Source organism: Peromyscus californicus, unplaced genomic scaffold, assembly GCF_007827085.1.
Source record: "Peromyscus californicus insignis strain IS unplaced genomic scaffold, ASM782708v3 Scaffold_9__1_contigs__length_137607984, whole genome shotgun sequence".
Classification (NCBI taxonomy): Eukaryota; Metazoa; Chordata; class Mammalia; order Rodentia; family Cricetidae; genus Peromyscus; species Peromyscus californicus.
The window spans coordinates 115,096,489-115,116,377 of NW_026294617.1; the positions used below are offsets into that span (position 1 = coordinate 115,096,489).

The 19,889-nt window shown below is 40.7% G+C and overlaps 1 protein-coding gene across 1 annotated transcript; it reads left to right on the plus strand.

Annotated features, from left to right (window-relative positions):
- The first annotated feature begins 1,396 nt into the window (after positions 1-1,396).
- Trmt10a (tRNA methyltransferase 10A) lies at positions 1,397-15,139 on the plus strand. The gene is made up of 8 exons (XM_052731582.1): positions 1,397-1,569; positions 5,608-5,811; positions 6,625-6,787; positions 7,640-7,711; positions 8,635-8,709; positions 10,343-10,492; positions 12,162-12,267; positions 13,590-15,139. The coding sequence occupies exons 2-8, from the start codon at positions 5,627-5,629 to the stop codon at positions 13,847-13,849; spliced, it is 1,011 nt and encodes a 336-aa protein (XP_052587542.1). The 5' UTR covers positions 1,397-1,569; positions 5,608-5,626; the 3' UTR covers positions 13,850-15,139.
- The last annotated feature ends 4,750 nt before the right edge of the window (positions 15,140-19,889 follow it).

Here is a 19,889-nt window from a genome sequence, read left to right on the forward strand (position 1 = left end):
GGCATCTTAAGTATGTATTCACTTCTGGAGCCCCTGTTCCTTTAGGACAGAGATAATCATTTAGTAATCATCATCATAGAAAGTCATAAGACAAACTCCATGGCTGTTTAATGTGTTAAATAAACATGAGTCTTATAAATCAATGACTGCTTCATATCACATGACCTTACCTTAAACTTTTTATATGCTTCTGTTTTTCTGCAGTTTTTGCTGGTACTTTTTTTTTTTTTTTGCATACTTCGGATTGCTTCTGCAACTACAAGATCAAATAACTAAGTCAAAAATTTGCTGACATTATTAAAATAAGGATTTTCTCATAACTTAAAAACTTTTAAATATCGAGGATGCTAGGCATCACCTCTGAAAATGTATCATCATTTATAAAACAGATCCCACAGGGGCAACTGAACAGCTGCTGAAAGATTTGGCACACTACTATGCCAGCCTGAATTTAATGACCTACATGTGAAGGGCTCCATATCCAATTACTAATCCTTGCTCAGCTACTCTCTGCCCTGATATGGAGGCAGCTGAAAAAAGATGTCCTACCAACAGATCATAATTGGATCCAGCTTTCATGCCAATGCTCAGTTAACAGAAATCTTTTAGATTTGAGAGATCCACAGCAGAATCCTGGCTCATGTCCCAAATAAAACTGGAAATTTTAAAGACAGACTTCGGTTTTGCCACTAAATTCAGAGACGTTTCAGTACATGTAAGATCATGTAACCATGTTCAAAGGTCAAGCATCAAGAAAAATATACATCATGGTTCTTTCAATATTGAAAGGGCAGACTTCTATTCAAAGATTTGAAAATAGTTTATCTCCAAATTCTGTAATAGTCATCAATCAAAAAGGCCAAATTTTAAAAAAAAGTCAGTCTACACACTGCTTAATTTTTTTTTCCCTCGGCTGGTCTATATTTAGCAAAAAGATTATATAAGGTCAAGTATTACAAACGATGAAATATCACGTGTTTTGCAAATTAGCATAGGAAAACCTCAAAAGAATGGAGTGTAAAGCGTATGTTTTTACTATGGATATAAAAAACTTCAATTCTTAACGTCAATACATTTTTATTAAGAACTTCACTTTAAGTTTTTTCCACTTATGAAAACCATGGTTTGGTAACCTTTACCTAGATAAATTAGAAATCATTTGGGCAATAGATCACCCTCTCAACACCGAGAAAATAAAAGCATTCCGTCTGTTTCGTATTTTGATTTCTGTAAGTGGGGCTATACTGCACTCGCGACCCGAGCTGATACATGAATAAACGCCTGTGAGTACAAATTAATTCTTGCCAGGGAAAAACAACTCGCGGTACCAACTACGTTCTCCAGCTAAACCCAGGTCTCGACCCCGCCCCCTACAAGCCCCGCCCCCTTCCCCAACTTGTTTGTAATTGGCGCAGTTCGATGACGTCAGCCGTAAGTGCCGTAGCCAGGCGTGCAACCACCGCCTCTGGGAGTTGAAGTTTCTGCAGGAGGACTGACGCGTGGAGCGGTGGGCACCTCAGAAAGGCGTTCTGACCAAACCCTGGCGTTCCCCATCGGCCCCGCGGCTTGGTAAATATGGCACTGCGACTGTTGCGCGGCTACTCTTTGGTATCCTTTCGGATGCTAAAGGAACGCGAACTACGCCGCCCTCCGCTGCAATCACGGCTTCCGGGGGAGAGGGCAATAGCCCGGGAAGTAATTGCCTGGTCCCCGAGGATGTGACGTCAGGTGGCGCGTCCCACGCCGCGCCCCACGGCCTTCCTTGCCGCGGCCTGATTGGTCAGCTGCGTTGGTCCGGCTGGGCCGCGTTGGCGCGGCGAGGTCGGGGCGGGCTCGCGGGCCTGTGTCTGCGCGTGCGCGGGCCCTGGGCCGCGCGGGTCTCTTAGGTGTCTGTTGTTCGCGGGGGTCTGTACAGGAAGTGTGACCGGAAGAGAAATGTGGAGTCTGAGGCCCGCCTGTCGCCGGGCTGCGTTGTTGTTGGAGAGCGGGCGAGGCGCTCTCCCTGCCTTTCCTCTGTTCTCTTCCCTGGGCCTGATGTGCCCGGCGGGCGAGCGGGTGGAGGGAGTCGAGGGGCGGGTGCTGCAGATGCGCCTGAGCCTCGGGGTGAGCTGAGGACGAGGTTCAGATCCACGAGCTGTTAGATGTCACTGGAGTCCATTGTGTTTAAAATGCGGCTATTTGTCCGGAGGTGTAAAGACTTCGTAGGCGATGATTCACTTAAAAAAAAAACCACGAACAAAAACGCCCAAAACTGTCTTCTAAGATTGCTCCCAAGCCAGCACTCTGGTCAAAGGGATTTGACGAATGAACAAAGGGCTGTTTCTACTGCGGAACTGACCAACACGTTTAAAAAACAACAACAAAAACAACTGTTACTGGCAGGTCATTAATTCTATTCTGCAGTTACTGCGACTCGGCAGTTCCCGAAAAGAAAACTTGAAAACCACCAAGGCTGTTTTATTTTGATTCGGTATGGTAACAGCTGAGGTTTTTGTCTTCGATGATGTGTGCTCTCCCCACACCAAATACTCTTAGTCATCATTGTCCAGTTTTATATTCCCATCTGATACCCTATATCCATGAGTTAGCCATCCATTTTTAAAAATTGTGCTGCAGTAAAATTTCACGCTTAGGTTCTATACTTTCTGTAAAATGTTCCTAAATACTTGCTTGACTTGACTCAGTGAATGAAAACATACTGTGAGCATCACTGCCAACCGGTCAGGGAGGAGCCCCAGACACTCTGCCATAGAGACGTCATAACCCAAACTAAAAACAAAGTATGCTCAAAAGTGCCATGTTTTGCATAACAGGTTATTGCAGCAAATTCGTACACAATGTGTTTATTGTATGGTAGACAGTCGGAGCGGAAGCTATCTGGGTAAAGTCTAGCCAAAATAAGATAGCCAGCTAGTATTTTATCTGCATTTCATGTGTACGTGTTTCAGTACGTCTGGCTTATTTAATTAAAGCTTAGGAAACTCATCCAGCACAGCGTTTCGAGAATCGATTAAAAAAATATTAGGTCTAGTTCATGTTTCCTTATTTTTGATAGGCTGTTTAAAAATGTCACTATTCTGCGATAGGTCAAATTAAATTTAACTTGAGGCATTTTAGATGTGAAAGACAAAGTCTCCCCCTGGTGGAGGTGAGTTATAAAACATGGCTTTTGTAGTCCTCACAGTATAGCTCAACACTTCAGGTTTTGAACCACATAGAGAACTACTGAAAAACATTGCCATGGATAAGCAGAAATGGAAATTTTGTTTCATAAAATGTTTTCCTGTGAATTTTAGTTTTTCTTTTAAGTTTTCATGTTTAATAAGAGTCTTGCTTTTCCCTTGCTTTTCCGTTATCTCTATACATTTTTGAGTCTAATGCCTTCAGAGCCGTCTGTCAACAGTGTGCAGTCAGCACGGTCCCTTCAAAACCCCCACCTCCAAGGATTTAGGTGACTGGGAAGTGTTGATGTTGGAGCTGGGTTTGAGTCATAACGCCGTGATTTCATTCTTTCTCTCTCACACTCTCTGTCTCAGTCTCTTTTGGTTTATTGAGACAGGGTTTCTCTGTGTAGCCCTGGCTGTCCTGGAACTCGCTCTGTAGACCAGGCTGGCCTCGAACTCATAGAGTCTCTGCCTCTCCGAGAGCTGGGATTAAAGGTGTGTGCCACCACCACCCAGCTCATTTGTCTCTTTAATCAGCCAAGTATTTTGAGTATATTCTGTCTGCTAGATTTGTTTGAGATGCCTTGTTTCATAGGAATTATTTAATAACTTTTAAATTCAAATAAATCCAATCTCATGGTGACTTCTTTTTAAAGTAAATCTAATACAGTCCACTCTGGTGAGGTTGAGATTTTGTTAGGTGATGCATTCTTTATCAAACTCAGGAGGAATTAGTAACTGTTTGGTATTACTCTTATTTCCTTTTCAAGTGATTGAAATACCGTATCTATTCACTCAGTTATCCTAAGTATGAAATAAGAATCAAGTAAATCTCAACTAATGTGACACTGTACTGTCAAAGAACATGAGAATCATATAATAAAATTACTGTTTATGTTCTGCAAGGGTTTTGTTCTCTCATTATTACATTATGGAAGATTGTTTTCTTTTTCTTCTTCTTCTTCTTCTTCTTCTTCTTCTTCTTCTTCTTCTTCTTCTTCTCTTTCTCCTCCTCCTCCTCTTCTTTTTTTTCTTTTTTCTTTTGCTTAGATTGTAGCCTCTCTGTGGAGACTTACTCGCTAGCTGTATTTAAAAAAAAAAAAAAAAATCTCCAAATGTTCCTTAAGGCCATAGACTACTTAGTAGATTACGCTTAGTCTTTGGCAGGGATCAATAGGAAGCACTTTCCAGCTTTGTTGTGAATACTCCTGAAGAGTAAAGACATTGCAGTGTGTTTAGCCTCCCTCTGAGCAGCAAGTTCAGTTCTAGCTAATATGGATCCAGAGGCATGTGGTTAGATTTAAATGAAGATTTATTTCAGCCAACCCTAAGAATTTCACAAACTGATTACAGAATCAACTTTTACATTTTCTTTAGCCATAACTAAAGCGTTTCCAGATATACAATGACTTTACTAGAGAAAGAAAACTTGTGTCATTCAAGTTATAAAATATAGATATACATGAACAAAAGTTGAAGATGAGTGTGTACTTTTTAAAAATAAGTTGATGTCATAGGAGTGTTAGTATTTGTTTTGATACTTATGTAAAATATAGCCATTTCCTCTCATCCATAAGTAGTTTTGGAAATAGCATTTTTACTGGCTTATATGTAACTGACCTTATAGAGTTAGTATATATTAGTTATTTATTAGAGGAACCATATTTATTTACTCTTTTTGCTGACACTCAAGTAAATTCTGGCTTTTCACAGTTAAAAATAATGCTAGAATGAATGCAAATTTTAATGTACATTTCTGACTCACAGGAATTTATTTTAAGAAAATAAATTGCTAGGTCAGCATGTGTCCTTGTTTGATTTTCTGTTGCTGTGATAAAACACTCTGACCAAAAGCAAGCTAAAGGAAGGGTGTTTCTGGCTTATGCCTCTAGACCACGGTTCATCACTGAGGGAAGTCATGGCAGGATCTCAAGCAGAAACCGTGGTGTATGCTGCATGGCAGCTTACTCCATTGCTCATGTTAGTGAACATCCTCATACGGCCCAGGACCACTTGCCTAGGGATGGCACTGCCCACAGTGGGCTGGCCCCTTCCACATCAATAAACAGATATGGCCACAGACCAATATCATCTGGGCAGTCCCGCCACTGAGCCTTCCTCAAATAACCCCGGGTTATGTCGTCTTGACTGTAGGACAGTATCAGTGTATAACAACTCTCAAAACGTAACTTGCCTTCTGGAAAAACTGTATGATGCCCCTCAGTTGTATATGTAAACACCAGTCCTTTACCAGTACTGTCAACGAATGTATTTAATCCATGTTAAGTGATAAAGATCTTTGCCAATAAATGGAATTTAACTATCTAAATTTGTATTTTTACTACTGATAGAGTTTAACATTCGCTGGCATCTTTTGGCCATTTGGTTTATTTTGCTTTGTGTTTATAAATTATCTATTCATATAAACAATGTTGTTTTCCAGTTTTTCAGAAACAACAAATATGTCCTCTGAAGTGCTGCCGGCATCTCTTGAGACTCCTAACGTGGAAAGAAAGCCAGGCGTGGGTGAAGGTGAAGAGGAGGGACAGAAGCCAAGATCCGATGCAGGGACTGGGCCACTATCTAAACGACAGATGAAGAAGCTGCTGAAGCAAAAACAGTGGGAGGAGCAGCGAGAACTGCGCAAGTGCGTACTTCCGCGCATGCCACTGCTCATTCGGAAACGGGGAGCCGGGTCCTCTTAATAGTCGTCTGCATTGAAACTGAAGTTACGAAAAAATAAGGTTATGCATGTTACTAGCTAACACTGAGTTGCTGTTAAAACCACACATGCTTCGATTTTGTGACGTTTCTTGCAATACTGATGTTAGGCTCGGCACCTTTTCTGCCCTAAAACTGCCTGCCTGGCAGGACACCTGTTAGAACAGCTGAGACAGGGAGCGGGTATCTGTGTCCTAGATACGGCATGAAACAGCAACACCGGAAGGTCAAACATTGGCCTGACATGGATATGGCTAAAACAGGTTTCCATGAAAGCATTTAGGCCAGAGCCATTGTCTAATGCCAAAACTTAGATTAGAAAAGCACTGGGCTTTTATTTTTGTTTTTAGTAAATTTAGTGAAATTTTCTTTTTAGTATTCCTAATGATTATTGAACTAGAAAATCGTTTAGGGGTGAGTTATGAAAGTAAAATTCTTCATAACTCTTGTTTTTTCTAGGCCTAGTATAGTTCCAGTAATGAAACTATTGAATGATATGTTCAGTTCCTCATTAAAGACAGCTGTATACTATCTTTGCAAAGTCACTGGCTCCGTGTGTGAAGCTATTGCCTGGAGTAATAAAGCTGCTGCTTCTCTCTGGCCTTTTCTCCCCACAGAGGAGCGCATGTTTCATAGAACGTGACCGTTTACAAACAGAGCTGCCTTTTGTTTAGTTATAAGTCTTGTGAACGTCTAAAGGCACACATAACGACAACGTTGTTTTGTTTACTAATTTTAGGGAAAAACGGAAAGAAAAGCGCAAGAGAAAGAAGTTAGAGCGACAGTGCCAGCTGGAGTCCGGCTCCGACGGAAGTGACAGGAAGCGCATTCGAAGACAGGCTGTTCATAGCGGCCTCCGCCTCATCATCGACTGCAGTTTCGATGATTTGATGGTGTTAAAGGTACCACGAGGTCCCTGTGTGAGAGCTAGGTTAAATCACTTGTTCTTGTGGGGAATGTTGTAGACAGTAGTTATGTATTAAACTACATCTTAAGTTTTTCAAAATCTCTTACTCCCAAATTAAGTGCTTTTATATGTATATGCATATTTATGTTTATGCTTATGTACACATAGGTAGACATTTACCCATAATTAGATAGTAAAACTTCATAACTACATATTAGTTATAAAGATCTATAGAGTTACTGTGATGACATCTGTCTGTAATTCTGTCACTTGGGAAACGGAGGCAGGAGGATCTCAGAGTTTTAGGCTAGCCTAGGACATATAGCACATTTGAAGCAAGCCTGGACTACTTAGTGAAATCCTGTTTCAAAAAAGTCTGTAGCAGGCTTGGAGATATGGCTCAGCAGTTAAGAGCACTCGCTGGTCTTGCAGAGGACCCCGGTTTGGTTCCCAGCACCCATGTAGTGGCTCACAACCTGTGGAACTTCAGTTTCAGGGCATCTGACCCCCTCTTCTGGCCTCCAGAGGCACTGCATGTACATGGTACACAGACATATTAGCCAAGTGCAAACACTCACAAGTTTTGTTTTAAATCTTGCATTTTACCAGTACCACTGGGGTAAAGTATGGACATAGCATGATTCTAAAAAGAAGGTTTTGTTTTTCTTGTCTGTTAAGACAGCGTCAAGTGGCATTTTGAATAGATACTTTAAAGGACAGAAGGATAGGTGAATTATGGAGCATTAGCTTTACATATAGAAATTTTGTCAGTGTGTAGGAAAATCAAATGAAAACTATCACAGTCGCCTTTATTTATTGTTGTTTTTTAAATTGTGCTATTTTATAGGATATTAAGAAACTTCATAAGCAGATTCAACGATGTTATGCAGAAAATCGACGTGCATCACATCCTGTACAGGTGTGTATGAAGAATTAAAGAAAACAGGGTTTTTTCCATTTCCCATGATAAAAGGCTTGGATTGTTGCAGTTGTCCTTGCCTGAGAGTCTTAGAGGTTTTTTGTATCATACTTATCTGATCAGTTTTTTTCTACAAAAATACTTTGAACATGAATCAGCAGTCTTGTACATTTTCAGGGTCTGTTTACTCAGGATTTCATATTTTCACACCAGTCTCTCAGCATTTGATGCCTTCCAGCATGGGAAGTGGGAAAGGAGGGGAGGGAGGCTGCCCCATACTGATGTGTGCAGCAGGGCCTCTTAACTGTGTGTCTGTTTTCCATTTCCTTTTGAGCCATTGACGGTTCTGGAAAGGATTTCTTAAACTTAGTTGAGAGTGATTGTGGAGACTTGTTGACTGCTGCTGCAGTAGTCACAGAGCCGTGAAGAGCCAAGGACTTCTCAATATGCTGTGCTTAGGTGTGTGTTTTACCACGTGGGAGCAGTATGGACTGTTCTTGTACAGTTCTCTACCTACCTCAGTGCCAGTCTTTACATCTTTTTTTTCCCCTCACAAGACCCTCAGCATCCTTGGGTCAGCTGTAAAGTGGGTGTCAGGGAAGGCTCTGCAGCAGCAAAAATAACCACAGTAAGAGTGGCAGCAGCACTTCCCCCAGGGAGGTGGAGGAGAACCTGACTCGGGGCAGTGAGTGTGCAGAATGATGTGGGAGGAACATGGAGGTGGGCTGCCACGGCCAGGGGGTTCACACCTGTCCTTTGTACCACCTGTTTCAGGGTGCTCGGGATTGAGCAGTTCTTTTTTTCTAAATCCATGGAAACTATTTTGTCTTTCACTGGTGATCAGATGAGTGATGAGGGAAGTAAAATATTGAACTAAACTGATGATTTTCCTTCTTTTTCTCTGCCTACCAATTGCTCATCAGTTTTATTTGACAAGCCATGGAGGTCAACTGAAAAAGAACATGAATGAAAATGACAAAGGATGGGTCAACTGGAAGGTAGGGACAGTCCACTCCCATGTCATTTCAGGGACCTCTGAGCTCCTGGAAGGCCTCTTGGTTTGCCTAGTCTCAGGAATGGTGTGCTGCGAACCTGGTGTCATTACAGCCGTTTCTAAAGTCACACAGGGGAGGAGCTAAAGAAGAGAGTGGGATGTCTGCTCATCTGTGTTCACTCTCATAAGTACTGTCTGCTATTTTAGAGCTGCTTCTTATAAAAGAACTACCTAAAAGCCTCGCTCTAAAACTTGAAAGTATCTCTACATCTAAATCCGTGCTGTCCACTTTGTGACCAGTAGCCAAACGTGGCTGTAAACTCCTGAGATATGAAAATCTGGATCGTGAGTTGACATGTGCTATAAATGTGAGATACGTGCTCACATATATATTGGGGGATATAACATGGGCATATTATGTTAAAATACATTGAAGTTAATTTGTCTATTGTTATTTTTTTAGTGTGGCTTCTAGCAGATTCAAATTTTATCTGTGATGTATAATTTCCCTGTTTTAGGTATTTGTAAGATGTGGCACCAGTGTGGCCAGCTGGCTGGGTGCTCTTCTGTTCAGGAGTGCTGCATTATGTCCGTCCATGTTTGCGTACTGTTTGTTCTCAGCTCTTACAGTCTCCAGCTTTCCCCACTAGCACCTACTAATCTAAAGGCTGCATTCATTAAAAGCCTATGATACAGACATTTGCAAGAGGATCATCCTTAGCAAGTCTTTTATATTCATGTCTCTTTTTCTAAGAAATAATGAATACATTTGACAAGCATACTTTATAGTTTGTGTCCTGCCAAGCTTATTATTTACACCCTCACTTTTCTAGAGAAATATAGATTCAGTTACTTCTAGTAATTCAGATACCCCTTGAGGCCACTGTGAAGTATGGAGTCAGGTTTATAGCATACTGCTTTATAGAAAAGTAGCATACAATTTAAGTGTCTGCTTCACTTGATTTTCTTTAAAATTATTGTATGAAAGGCAGGGTCTGGTGATATCGTTCAGGCAATTAATGTGACTTGAAAAATCTGTACTACCAGCTCTTACTCAGTCTTGTATCTGAACTGACAATTTTGGTCAAGAAGCTTTTAAGTTTGTCTCCTGGTAGAAACAGACACATTCAATGAATTAAATTGACAAGCAGTTTCCTTTTGATGATTCGCACAGGAGATGTAATTGGAAAAGGCATTTCTTACCTGGAAAACAGTGTGATCAAGAAGGCAGGAAAAATGTGTTTTTCTTTTTTCTTTTTGGACACAGATAAAATGAGAAAGATAGGCTAGTGCCATATTCAGGAAAGAGTTCCTAAGTTAAGGAGTTTGAACCTTCAGGACAGGCCTGAATAATAACAAGTGAGATTTTAGAAACTTAGCTTGCGCTCAGTGTGTGGACTAGATTAGGGACTGAGGCCCCAACCAAGGAAACAAGGTCAGTAGAATATGTCAGTGACTGAGTTACGATGTAAGGAATTGGTTATGGATTTTAAATGCTATTCTAGCAATAGCCTCTCAGGCTTTATTTCAGATGCTTTTGGGCAGATTTCTTTTGGGAAAAGAAGATAATCATTTTTTAGCCAGCTTTCACAGTATCCTGCCAATTAATATACTCATTCTCCTTCTGTTTTTTAAAGGATATCCACATCAAATCAGAGCACTATAGTGAACTCATAAAGAAAGAAGAGCTGGTTTATCTGACGTCAGACTCTCCTAATGTACTGAAGGACTTAGATGAGTCAAAGGCCTATGTGATTGGAGGGTTAGTGGACCACAACCATCACAAGGTACTGTGCTTTGCTCCTACCTAAATCTACGTTTGAGATAGTGACAAAGTCCTAATGACGAATGGTCTTTCTTGAGCACCTATTACTGTTGTGGTGACCTAAGCTAAGCAAAGGACTTCACATTAGCTTACTTGACCTTTTCTGCAGCTCAGGGAGATCAGTGCAATTATTTTCTACATTTCACAGTTGCAGGATTTGAGGAACAAAGAAATTAGGCCTACATTCAGTCATGGTAGGTGGCAAAGCAGTCTCTTGGACATGACCATATTGCTGCAGTCTGCATGTTTAAGCTGTGCTGGGTTGCTAGGGGCTCTGATGCTAATGAATTGCTAAGCCACTGAAGTTTATACCAATTTGTAAAAAACAATTTTTATTTTTATTTTATGTATATAAGTGTCTTGCCTGCATATATGTCTGCACCATGTGCTTGCCTGATGCCCTTGAAGGTCAGAAAATGGTATCAGGACCTCCGGGACTGGAGTTACAGATAGTTGTGAGCCACCACATGGGTGCTGGAAAATGAACCCAGTCCTCTAGGAGAGCAGTGCTTTTAACTACTGGATCATCTCTCCAGCTCTATATTAGTTTGTAAATATATGATTTCTCAAATTATTTTTTCTTATTTTTTTTTCATCTCGTGTTTTTATAAAAAGTTACAGAACTCCTTTCTGAAGAGAATATTATTATGTACTTTGCAACATACTCAATTCATCCTATTTTTCTGAGGAAAAGGTATTTTTTCTAAAAATTGTCAGCACAGTATATGAAGGAATTGCATATTCTTCAGCAACAGTGTGTACATAGAATTTCTGCCATGTCACAGGCGATCTGTGGAGTGCCAAGGTGTAATACGACAGAGAAATTGGATTGGATTTTTTTTTTAATTGTAATCTTGAAGTTGCCAGGTGTGGCTAGCCATTGGATGAGCAACTCTAGAACATCGAAGGGACCTTGTCTTCAACTTTTCTGTTGTTCTCAGTGGAAAATTCTAGCTTATAATTTATGCATGAACAGGTTCTCTGCTCAGGCTGTTTGTTTCTCTAATAGTTTTATCCAAAAGCCCCTGGCTCCTTTCATCTCCCCCCACCCCCATATGCTAAGTACTTGTTGAGAGATTCAGCTTACACTTCCTGCATGGCCTTTTGGGATTTTTCATCTAGGATAGACATACACTTAAAGTATTTTAAGTTTGAGAAAATATAAAATTCCTATCTCACTGTTTTTTAGTTGATGGGAAGGAAAAATAAAATATAAGGCCAGCTGAAATACTTCTCACTCAGGATTTCATTTTATTGTATGTTTGTGCCTCGGTGTATGACTGAAACTGAGTGTCCTTTGTATATTTCACTCACAGAAAGAGTGATAGTGTTTCTCTCTGAATTCAGTTGGAGAGTTTAACACTGTGAGAAAGGGGGTTGGGGATGGGAAAGAGAATAATCAGAAAACAGATTCCATCCCTTGTTCTGCCATTGAGAGGCTTCTTAACTGCTGGGAATGCACTGTCTTCACCTCTGGGCAGTGAGGTGGTTATACAAGGGCTGGAAGTTCCCTCACTGCCAGGACTTAAATGTCCATGCTCTTGAGATAGTTTTCTCCACTGAAGTTCTTTCTGGAAAGGCCTACCCTCTCATAGGCTGTGTACATCTAAGTCCAGTGTCTTTATTCTCAGGGACTCACATTTAGACAAGCGTCCAGTTATGGAATTGAACATGCACAGCTCCCTCTTGCAGATTTTGTGAAGATGAACAGTCGAAAAGTCCTGGCGGTTAACCATGGTAAGCTACTGAAGGGTGTGCCTGAGTGGACACTCTGAAAGAGACAGTACCATTCAGATTTGGACGAATAGAAAAGAGAAGTCACTTGTTTATTAGAAATAAGAGAGAGTACTTCAGAAACTTTTAAAAATCTACAAAAACATAAAAGCAACTAGCTAGCCGGGCAGCGGTGGTGCATGCGCCTATAATCCCAGCACTGGGGAGGCAGAGCCAGGAGGATCTCTGTGAGTTCGAGGGCAGCCTGGTCTACAGAGTGAGATCCAGGACAAGCACCGAAACTACGTGGAGAAACCCTGTCTCGGAAAAGCAAAAAAAAAAAAAAAAAAAAAAAAAAAATTGAGACATAGTTTTACTATGTAGATCAGGCTGGCATTGAACTCGGAGAAATCCACCTGCCTCTGCTTCCATCCTGAATGTTGGGATAAAAGACATGTGCCACCAAGCCACCCAGCTTTATTTTTTTTTTTAAAGATTTACTTTTGTTCTTTGTGTATGAATGTTTTGCCTACATGTGTATATATGCTCCAAGTACATGAGTGTGGTGCCTGTGAAGGCCAGAAGAGGGAATTGGACCGCCTGGAACTGGAGTTATATAGGCAGTTGTAAGCAGTTCTGTGTGTATTAGGAACTGAACCCCAGTCCTCTGTAAGAGCAGCCAGTCAGTGCTCTTAACCACTGAACAATCTCTCTAGCCCTTTTATTTAATTTTTTAAAGGGACAATTTTAACCATACATAATAATTTATGTAATCCTAAATACTTTTTATATAACAGGCTTTATGGGATTAAAGAAGTGAATTTACTTTTCCAGTGAACAAATTTCTTCGAAAACCTTTGATACCTAGTGGAAATGACTTTTCTATAAAGTTATCTAGAAAGCCCTCCCACGGTGTGGTGAACCTAGGGACAGTATGGCTTCCTTCCTACTACTGTGAAAGCAAAGGCAGATGGCAGGCAGAAGCTTTCTTGAGTGGTTCTCTTAGGGGAGATGAAGAAATGCAGCTGAATGCTAGCCTCTGTGTCCTAGTTGTTAGTGCCTGAGAGATGAGGAGGTGGCACTGATGGGGATAGGGTGGGACCTCAGAAGGTCCTCTCCTGATTATGATTGACAGCCAATGCTAGTGAGTTTATGGGGCTTAAGGACTGGCTGAGGACAAGCTGGGAAGAACAAAGACTGGAGAGCCATGGGGCAGTTGGTCCCTGATAGCCAAAAGGCAGAGGAGGTAAGACCTTTACAGTAATTAGGGCCAATCAGCGCTCAGCACAAGGGTCCCATTGTAAGACAGCTGAGTAAGGAGTGTCTGTCGTTTGTCCTTGTTGCAGTATTTGAAATTATCCTGGAGTTCTTGGAAACGAGAGACTGGCAAGAGGCATTTTTTACCATCTTACCCCAACGGAAAGGAGCTGTTCCTGCACATAAAGCCTGTGAAAGCTCTCCTCAGGACCAGCAGCAGCCCCAGCCAGAAGGGTGGGACAGTTCCCACGAGGGAGAGCATTGCAGGAATCACCCCGACTCACCACAGAAAGAAGAGCAGGGCCCGCAGAGCAGCCCGGTGTCCTCAGTGAGCCCTGTCCCACAGTGACCAACCTTCCCTAGCTGCCCTTCCACTGAGGGAGAGTCTAGAGTGTGTGGCGCCTCACAGAATACTCAGACTACAAGAACACTGATTTTTCTCTCAAACCTGTTGTGGAATTTAGAGTTAAATGATAATGAAAAACCTTTTAAGCACCAAGAAAGGATTGTTTGGTTTTGTGTAAGAAGACTAAAAGGTATGATTTCAAAGTTGTTTGAAGCCTCAGATCAGAGTCATGGAGAATGTTCCCCATGCTATGCCTTCCTTCTCCTCATTCACTGGAGTGTATGCTTCAGAGTGTGCCTTCTGATTTAGCTTGGTTCTTCTCTGTTCCCCTCAGTGTCTTTTTGGTGCGATCCTATTTGTTGGAGCAGATGTTGTGTGTATCACTAGAATGTTGGACTTGGGAGGCTGCCCTTCTGTCTGTAGCTTTGTGTTCAGTTTAGTTCTTTTGGAGAACTACATTAATTCTAGAAGGAATACCAGTTGTTTGCAGGGCTCAGTAATTCATCCCTTTGAACAGTGGGGCCATTCCTGCGCCTCCCTTGTGATGCCTTCTCATACTTTTGAAATAATCACAAGAATAATCTTAAATTCCTTAAGGACAATAGTTAATTCAGTTACAAAATGAAATTTTTGCTGCCTAGATTATTTTACAATGTTATTTTTAAAGAATCAATTTGTCTTTACCCCAGTTTAAAGAAAAAAAAAACCTGTCCTTTCTTTCTATATATTTTTCATATATATAACATATTTCTATATATGTTAGCTTTTAATGTGAATATTGAGCATCTGCCTCCTACTGTAATATCCCAACTAATGTAAATGTGTGTTTCTGTAAATAACATAGGCATGTAGGAAAATGTGCATGTAATAATGTGTATATCTGTCCACATTTTAGTTCACAGTTACAGGACTGATATGTATTGTTTGTGGAATGGTTGTGTTGAATGCACTAATACCCAAGTCCACAATCCACCAGTAGTTGGAAGCTGACAAAGGAAGAGGGAGCAGAAGGGAGCTGTTCACCGTCTGCGTGGTAATCACAGAGAAGTACAGTCAGCCCCAACGCCCTTGGCACAAGTACAGTGGGTCTCCAGGAGCTGAACTGCGACAAAACCAGTTTCCGGTCTTCTCTGTTTATTATATAATGTGTCTGTGTGCTGACATCACACTCAGATGGAAGCTTATTTAGATTGAGTATTGATATTGACTGTCTTTTGTTACTTGATTCTTAGTTACCTGTTATAGCGAGTTCTTTCGAAGTTCTGAAAGAATAAAGTTCGTGTTGTTACTGTACTTGCCCAGGTTTTTGTGAGATGTCCCCCTTATGCCCGTGTTTGAGGACTCGGTCTCCAGCTGGTGGCACCGTGTTGGAGGTTGTGGGAACTTTGGGAGGTGGAGCCTGCTGGAAGAAGCACGTCACTGGGGTGGGCTGTGAGGCTCTATAGCCAGTTGTACTTTTTATTCTGTTTCCTTTGTGCAGATAAAATGGGGTCACTGCTTCACTGCATCCTAACTGCCAGGCCGGCTAGGCCTGCTGCCTGGCCTGCCCTTCCCTAGCCTGTTGTCCTGCAGCCACAGAAACATAACTGATACAGTGCCTTCCACTTTTATTAGTTTACATGGAACAGGGCCCTATTGAATTATGAAAGTGAAGGAAATTATTTCAGTTACCACATAGTTTCATTCTCATTAATTGCAAAAGCTCTGTGTTGGTTTCCTGGGTGTGCTGTAAGAAATCACCACAGACGGAGTGGGCTAAAATAACCACAACTTCTTTTCTACAGCTTCCGAGGCTGCAGGTTCAGAGTCAAGCGTGAGAGGGCCACACTCCTCCTAGTACTGTAGAGCACCTGCACACAAGCGGCACACACACACACATTTAAAAGAGCTTGTCATCCATCTCTCGGCTGTCGGCCAGAAGACAATAATCACTACTCATCTTCAAAGAATTTCAGAATTACTTAAAGATTGGCTATAAAAATAATACTTAAAGACCTTTTTAAAAAATCTTAATGTGTCCTTTTCTTTCAACTTTTTTGTACAGCAACAGGTAAGCAATAAAAGGAGAAAAGAATAGGTAGAGATGTCTTGAGTTAATGGGCACAGAGGCCTAAAGTAGTCAGTGAGTGAGCCCATGGAGACATTTGTCCCTTTCCCCAGCTCACTGGGAGGCATGTGCAGTAACGTAATATATTCCCAAGAGTCAGGATGCTGGGAAGATTAGGGAACCAGACGAGGTTTAAGCCTGGGCACTTAGGTTTTCATTGTGAAACTGCCCATGCTACCAAACTCAGTGTCCTTATTTAAAATGTGACTGTTAGCACATTTATCCCATAGGGATGAACCAACGATTGCCTGTGAAGTAAGCAATGATGTGGTGATGCCTTCTCACCCTGGCTTCCCCCTGTGTCTGCATCTCCCGCATTCCTCCTCTTCTCCCCTGACCTCACCTGCTCTAAAATAGCGATCACCAGCTGCAGGGTCGTTCCTTTGGAGTGCAAGCCTTGACACGATTTTGAAAATGGACTTGTGTAGATGTAACCAACCGTCTTATTAAATAAGAAACACAGAGCCAATTCAGAGAAGAAAGCCAAGAGGTCAGAACTAAGAGCCTTACCCTTCCTGTTTCAGTCAAGAGAGCTCTCCAAAAGGGACCTACTTCCTGTGTGTGTGTCTTTATATAGTCTAGCTGTTCTGCCTTCTCATTGGTTGTAAACCCAAATACATGACTGCCTCGTCACTGCCTGTCTGTAGAGACTTCCAGGTCTTCTATGGTTGGTATTGAGATTAAAGGCGTGTGTCTCCAATGCTGGCTGTATCCTTGAACACTCAGAGATCTACCTAGCTCTGTCTACCAAGTGCTGGGATTAAATGCGTGCGCCACCACCGCCTCGCTCTTGCTATGGCTCTAATAGCTCTGACCCTCGGGCAACTTTATTTATTAACATACAATTAAAATCACATTTCAGTACAAATAAAATACCACCATATTTCCCTTTTCTATTTTAATAAAAAGAAAAAGGTTATAACTAAAAAGAAAAACTATATACAAAAGTACAATAACTATATACAATATATACAAGTAATAAATGCCTAAACAATATCTAGTCCATTTGTATTTGACAAATTCAGAGAAAATAATTTCATTATCTATCCTATTTTGGTAAGTCCAAAATGTATCTAATTCACTTTCTATCCTAATTAATCTTCAACTATAACTAACTAACCTTCAACTATAACTAACTAATCTTCAACTATAACTAATCTTCTACTCCCTCAGAGACCCAAGAAGGAAATAATATTAGCTAACAAAAATAAAAACAGGAAGTGCATGCAAGCAACTTCCAAAAAATTTGTGAGTTGACAGAAACAGCAAGCTGCCTGGACAGTCACCTGAGGTTTCTCTGCAGTGCTGGGGCATCATCTTCAGCCTATAGGCTTAGCATATCTGACAGACTCATTTGTGAAGTAGGATGTACACAAGGTCAACAGTTCAACCTCACATTGGGTGAGGGCAGTCCATGTACCAGAAACACCTGAATTCCACTAGTGTCATGTCATGATTCAGGATTTTAAATTCTGGAAATTGTTGATGGTTTTTTAATTCAGCTGTCCATTCTTCTTGGCTGTGTATATATGGCTTCATCTCAGCATCCCGTTCTTCTCCACATCCCTCTATCAAATGCCAGTCTACTATTGAGAGGCGTGAGCTTAGTTACTCTTCAAGAATAACTGTTTCAGCTGCTGTTCCATTGCACATCAGAAGCCATCGGCCCACTGCCTGTTCAGCTGCCTTCGAAGAAAAGGGCACTGTACCTTTTCCAAATTGCGAAGGCCATTTCAGGGATGGTGTCATATTGTCCTGGCCTCAGAAGATGCCTTTTGATAAAGCCATAACCACACTTGTTTTGACAAGAATCAGTAGTCCTTTGTTTCATGTCCTGTCTGTCCATTTTGTCTTGTTGATTCGAGGATACTTTGTTGTCCAGTGGTTAACTTTTGCCCCAATGAAAGTTAACTCCATATGCAGTTTCTTCAATGCCCATATTTTCTCTGAAGTAGATTTGTACTGCCAGGAGCCGACATGTCTCAAAAAAGAAAAATTTTCTAAGTTATTAAAACATTTTAAATGCCATATTCTGTAGATCTCTGAAGAGTTTGAAGATGACCTGTCTAAAATATATCTGCTCAATTTTTAAAACATGTCTAATATGACTACAAGTTCTATTGTAATGTCTAACTACTAACTTTCATTTCTTTATATCCTAATAGTTGGTAATAACAACATTCAAGGATCAGAAAATTGCATTGTTAAATGAACGGTATAAGTACAATTAGAAATATACATATAGCATTTTCTAACAATATCAATTTCAATATATATAATTTGTTTACAATATAAAACAATCCAATCCAATGTAAAGTATTTAAAACTAGTAATTGTCTTTTTCTTTTCTTTTCTTTTCTTTTCTTTTCTTTCTTTCTCTCTTTTTTTTTAAACAAGAACCTTAAATCTAATCTCCTTTGCTTAGCCTTTTTCCTAACCCTTGACAACAACTTGTAACCACCCCCCCTAAACAATGAAAATTATCCCAGACCCAAAACCCATTAAAAAGACCAAAAAACCACCCACCCAACACCACCTCTTTGGGAATGTGGGCGTCATATTCTTTATAGACTTGTTGCCAGAATAAATAAATATTTACAGGGAAAAAATATGTATCATTTAGGGAAGCCTTTATTAAAACAGTAAAAACAATGCTAACATAAAACACAATCATGAAAGATCAAATCTTTATGTCCTATCTGCAAATATAAATGCTCATGCCTCAAAACGCCTCAGATTGGATAAAAATGTGACTATATCCACTTTTAAAATAGTAATAATAAAATTTAAAAACAAGGAAAAGGTCATACCAAGCCAAAAAAAAAAAAAAAAGACAAGTTAAAGTCTTCACAGTTGATAAATGCTAGCACTTTCCAAGCGGCATGGGAAAGAGAGGATGTTCTAATGACGTGGCAGTCTTAGTCTTCCAGCACAACCAGCGCTGCTCTACATCACAGCACACACTGAGAGACAGCTTTGGGGATCGGATGAAATAGAAACACATGTATAAGGAAATTTTAAATCATGTTCCCTGTACCATGACAATGCAGATGCATGAAAGGTAAATATGTGGGAAATCGGGACACTATGTATAATTAATAACAGGCGTATCTAGATCAAGATCCATATGTTGAAAATAAAAAAAAATTGTTTTCCATCTGTGGAACATTTCTAAAAGAGATAGTGGACTATCAAGGAAAATAAAAACTTAAACCCTACAGGCAGGTTCTCTGTAACAAAGCAAAGTAGAAAACAAAACATGGAGTCTGGAGAAACAGATCAGTGGGTAAAAGTGCTAGTCATGCAAGCATGAGTATCTGAGTTCAAGTCCCCAGAACCCACATAAAAAGCAAGACACATTAGTATGAACACCTATAATCCTAGTGTTCCTACTGGGAGATGGGAAATGGATACAGAGTCCCCAGGAACTTGTAGAGCAGCTAGCCTGTCATACAAAGGGGAAAATCAACAAAGAGACCTGTCTCATAAAAGTAGAATAGGAGTAATACTCAGAGTTATCCTTTGACCTTTACATGTGCAGAATGTGCCTGCAGAATGTGCATACATGAATGCACACACATACACGTACACACAAGTACGTGCACATGTGTGCATGCACATACAGACACATACATACAGAAAACTTGTTGAGATAAGAGAAAAGTCTCACTACCTGTAAAAAAAAATAAAATAAAGCTAAGCAACTGGAAAGGATATGCAATCTGAAAGTAAGCACTATCCCACGGAGCCATCTTCCCAGACCCCAGTGACCTGACCTTTATTAGTCTGGAGAACAGGCCTAGTGTGATCATGAGAGTCTTTAAACTAAAAGAAACAGGCCAAAGAGTGTCGTACTGATTTGTTATAAGAAGTGAACAATTTGGTTAGCTATTGTTCCCTTTCAATATGGAAGAGAGCCACAAATGAAGGAGAATG